Here is a 4,480-nt window from a genome sequence, read left to right as displayed (position 1 = left end):
AGGTTGAGCTATATTTATTGATTTTCCTGTGGCTTTATCCCTTATGTAATTCCCAGAGGTAAAGCATAATAGTTCGTAAAATGAGCACTGGATATTTGATAGATACTCATATAGGGTTGGAGCTTAAGGGAAGAAAAAAAAGCTCGTTTTCCAAAGAAGCATGAGGCCAGCCACGGGATCTATCGTTACACTTTCTGGACCACATCTAGACAGACTAACACATCTAGACAGACTAACACATGTATAAAGGTCTCCATGATACTTGAATGCGTGAATCATATTAGAGAGTGTGATGGAATTTAGAGGCAAAGCATCTGCCAGTAAACATTCTAAAAACAGGATGATTCTACATATATTCTGGCTGGTGGGGAGGACTGTCTTCCTGTGCAATCCCTGAGCTCCTTTGGGAAAATGATGCTCCCTATCTTAGAAAACTAATGTCTCACACTTCTCAGCTCACTTGATATTACTGGGAAAGCAAAGTATGTATTCATAAAGGGTTTCCTCTGAACTTGGAAACTCTCAAGAAAATCTGCCCAGAAGGTTGTGATGGAAGGTAGGGAGGTTGAGAAAGGGCTGAAACGTGTATCTGTCCTTTGCGGGAGGGAGGGGAAGGAGGTGGGCTGGCCTGATGCATTTCTCTGCCTAAGGAGAGTGACCACACCCTAAATCCCTTATTCCAGCCAAGTGATTGGATAATCTTTTACCTAATCTAATCATGTGGTGGAGAGAGACTTAAAAGGCTGAGGAGAGGGCCATACTTGTCATTCGGAGAGTGGCTCAGTGAGAGAAGCATCCTTCTGCACCAGAGGCTCCACACGGGGGATCTCGTGAGCACTGTTTCTGGGGACATGGAAGCTGCTGCTCTCCACCGCCAAGAAGACTCTCAGTTCAAGGTCTTTCCAAAACTCAAATCGTGCCGGTCAAATGTAGGTGGTGCTGAAGTCCAGGGGGGACCCCTTCTGCCTGAGAAGCCATCACCATCATCTCACAGACTCTGCTACCTGACTAATGGTTTGGCTCCCACAAAGAAACTCGTCAGTTGGAAGGGACCTTCTGTGGTCGGGGCTGGGCTTCAGAACCTGGGGAACACCTGCTATGTGAACGCGGTCCTGCAGTGTCTCACATACGTACCGCCCCTTGCCAGCTCTGTGTTGTCCCAGCAGCACAAGAAAACCTGTGGGAAGCGGACATTCTGCATGCTGTGTGCTCTGCAGACTCATGTGACGCGGGCCCTTGGCCATCCTGGAGATGTGATCCGTCCCCTGCCAGCACTGTTCGCTGCCTTCCACACACACAAGCAGGAAGACGCCCATGAATTTCTGATGTTCACTCTGGGTGCAATGCAGCAAGCATGCTTGCTTGAGGACAAGTCTTCAGACCGTCACTCTGAGGACACCACGCTCATCCGTCAAATCTTTGGGGGATACTGGAGGTCTCAAATCCAGTGTCTTCACTGCCAAGGCATCTCAAGCACTTTGGACCCTTACCTGGACATTAGCCTGGACATTGTGGCCGCTCAGACTGTGAAACAAGCTTTGGAGCAGTGGGTGAAACCCCAAAAGTTGGAGGGTGAAAATGCTTATCATTGCAGTACTTGCCTAGGGAAGGTGCCTGCTTCCAAGACATTGACTTTGCACACTCCCTCGAAGGTCCTTATCCTGGTGTTGAAACGATTCTCACATTTCACAGGCACCAAAATGGCTAAGGAAGTACAGTATCCTGAGTGCCTTGACTTGCAACCCTACCTGTGTGAGCAGAGGGCAGGACCGCTGGTTTACGTCCTCTATGCCGTGCTGGTGCATGCTGGGTGGAGTTGTCACAGTGGACATTACTTCTGTTTCATAAAAACTGGAAATGGCCAGTGGTATAAAATGGATGATGCTAAGGTCACCGCCTGTGATGTGACTTGTGCACTGAGCCAACATGCCTATGTCCTCTTTTACATCCGGAAGACTGACCTGGAAAGAGAACTTGTGAGGGAGTCACTAGGGGAGGGAGCCACGTCCCCTGAGGCTGACCCCACAGGCTTGGTTTCGTTCCAAAGGGAACCGGAAGCAGACTCCAGCATCAAAGCTCCTGAATTAGAGGATCATGTGGAAGAGACACCAGTGCCACAAATCACATTAGACCAGTGGAGAGTCCTCCAAGAGCACAGCCGATCTAAGGCTGAATTCAATGTCAGGAAAGTAGAATTTGCTCTTCCTGAGCACGCAGTCATAATTCACCAGTCCAAATACGAGATGATAAAGAATGATCCTGAACAAAACATCAACCCACTCAATACTTTAACTAAGAACATCGCTCATCAGAGGGCAGGGGACATGGGCAAAGTCCCTTGTCTGGCAGGGAGAGCCAGGGCTCCTAAGAAGAAGAGCAGGAAAGGGCGGAGGTATAGGGAAGAAGTCCAGGGGTCTCAATACTAACTTGGATACACATACCCCCTTCCCCCCCACACACACTTACACACACTCATTCACTCAGTCACCTACCTTGAACACAGTCCTGTAAAGAAAGTATGCTGTGTGGTGTAGGTGTGTGTGTTCTGCACATGTGGAGAGACCATATCTGGGTGTATTCATGGGATATGGCTTTCAGCTTGAACGGGAGGATACTGAGCCTTAAACCTAGCTTGTTATGAGGATATCATTAGAGAGGTTTGGGTTTATTACTGCGTCTGGTTGAACCCTCTGCTCCATCAGCCTTAGGAAGACACGGGAGCACCTCGAAGACTGAAGTGTGAGCAGTCAGGTATGATGGTGGAAAAAGTGCCGAGGGCCTGGAGTTGGTGTGACCATGCTTGTCTGTCATGGCCCCATCATCTCATTGCTTATTTTCTTTTTATATTGAGAGAATGTATGCCTACACATTTGCATGGGCGGAGGCTAGGTACATATATGTGTGGAAATATATGAAATGCGCCACGCAACCCCAGTACATCTACACAAAGAAATGACAAACGACCGTGAAATGGATGACTACAGCTACACATGGCAGCAGACAGACTTCAGGAAGTTATTGTTGTTGCAAGGTAATGAGCAGAATGCAAACAATAATTGATTAATGTGCAGAGACTTTAGATACGCAAAATATATACTGTGAAAAGTCAACACATATGTACATGAACATTTGGCGGATGGTTGGAAATGGTAAAAGGCAATTAAACGCTTATTTTTCAGGAGATAACTGCATCCAGATTGATTGGATCATGCTGATTAAATTAGGTTCCCATCAGATTGAGACAGGAAAGATGGCTGGCAAGGACCCTTCTCCCACGGGGAATTGCTTAGCATCCTGGTCCAGAATACTTTGCTACGATCACCTTATGTGACAATCTCCTGACCTGGAGTTGGAGGATGACCTCGTATGACAGACAGGGTCACCCAAACAAAGTCCATAGGACTTGAATACTCCCCACAACCTAAAACACAATAACACTGGGCTCCAAAAATTGTAATCCATGTAGATGTGGGAGAATTGGTGTCTTCAGTGAACAAGTTTTAAGACTTATTTATGTGTTTGAGAGAGAGAGAGCACACATGGGAGTGGGGGAGAAGGACAGGGGAACAGGGAGAGGATCTCAAGCAGACCCCATGGTGAGTGAGGGTCAAACACAGGGCCCCACCCCACAACCCTGAGATCAACATGTTTTAGTTGGTTTTCTTTACTTTTATGCAGTCAAGAAGAACGGCACAGCGAGGCTGTCATCTAGACACGATCTGGGACACTCCAAGTGAGAGAGCAGCAACATTGGAAGGACCTAGCAGAATTTGGTTCCTCTCTGAGGGTGAATCTTTTCCTCATTCACTGCTCTTTCTTAACCCTGAGTGTCTTCACTCCTATGCTCTTACAGTGTGAGGAATTTCTTAAAATTCCATTCTGTCCATGAGCTTCCTGCCTTTATGTGTACCCTTCAGGAACCACTTTTCCTTCAGTTCTTTGCTTGTGTACGATCACTGGAGTCTGAGCCAAAAGATGCTAGAAGGACCACATGGAAGTGATTTACTTAGATGTCTCCAAAAGGGAGATGCCATCATGCAACAATATCTATTATTTCACAAAGATGCCTTTCACAAAGTGTGCATCTCACACACTAACCATAAAACTATCTGAGGACAGCATTAGCTCTGTTCACTCCCAGAAAAGACAATGAAGTTGCTTCTTCTAACTTAACTAAAAGACTGTAGGGGAGGGTAGGTGAACCATGAGAGACTATGGACTCTGAAAAATAATCGGAGGGTTTTGAAGGGGCGGGGGTGTGGGAGGTCGGGGGAACCAGGTGGTGGGTATTATAGAGGGCACGGATTGCATGGAGCACTGGGTGTGGTGCAAAAATAATGAATACTGTTATGCTGAAAATAAATTAAAAAAAAAAAAAGACTGTATTTAAACCTTCTGATTGCCCCCATCTGGTGATAGCTTGATAATGCGATTTATTTAACCTTATTGCCACTAGGTTGGGTTTCTTTGCACATTAAAA

At 46.5% G+C, this 4,480-nt stretch overlaps 1 protein-coding gene across 1 annotated transcript; it reads left to right on the top strand.

The window, feature by feature from the left end:
- Nucleotides 1–851: 851 nt before the first annotated feature.
- On the top strand, nt 852–2,426 carry LOC122890408 (ubiquitin carboxyl-terminal hydrolase 17-like protein 6). The gene has a single exon (XM_044226014.1). It carries the CDS (start codon nt 852–854, stop codon nt 2,424–2,426), a length of 1,575 nt encoding a protein of 524 aa, XP_044081949.1.
- The last annotated feature ends 2,054 nt before the right edge of the window (nt 2,427–4,480 follow it).

This window comes from Neovison vison, chromosome 11 (genome assembly GCF_020171115.1).
Source record: "Neovison vison isolate M4711 chromosome 11, ASM_NN_V1, whole genome shotgun sequence".
NCBI lineage: Eukaryota > Metazoa > Chordata > Mammalia > Carnivora > Mustelidae > Neogale > Neogale vison.
This window is presented reverse-complemented; position numbering and strand designations above follow the sequence as displayed.

Coding starts and splice junctions, on each gene's coding strand:
- LOC122890408 (XM_044226014.1), top strand. CDS start 852: ATGGAAGCTGCTGCTCTCCACCGCCAAGAAGACTCTCAGTTCAAGGTC.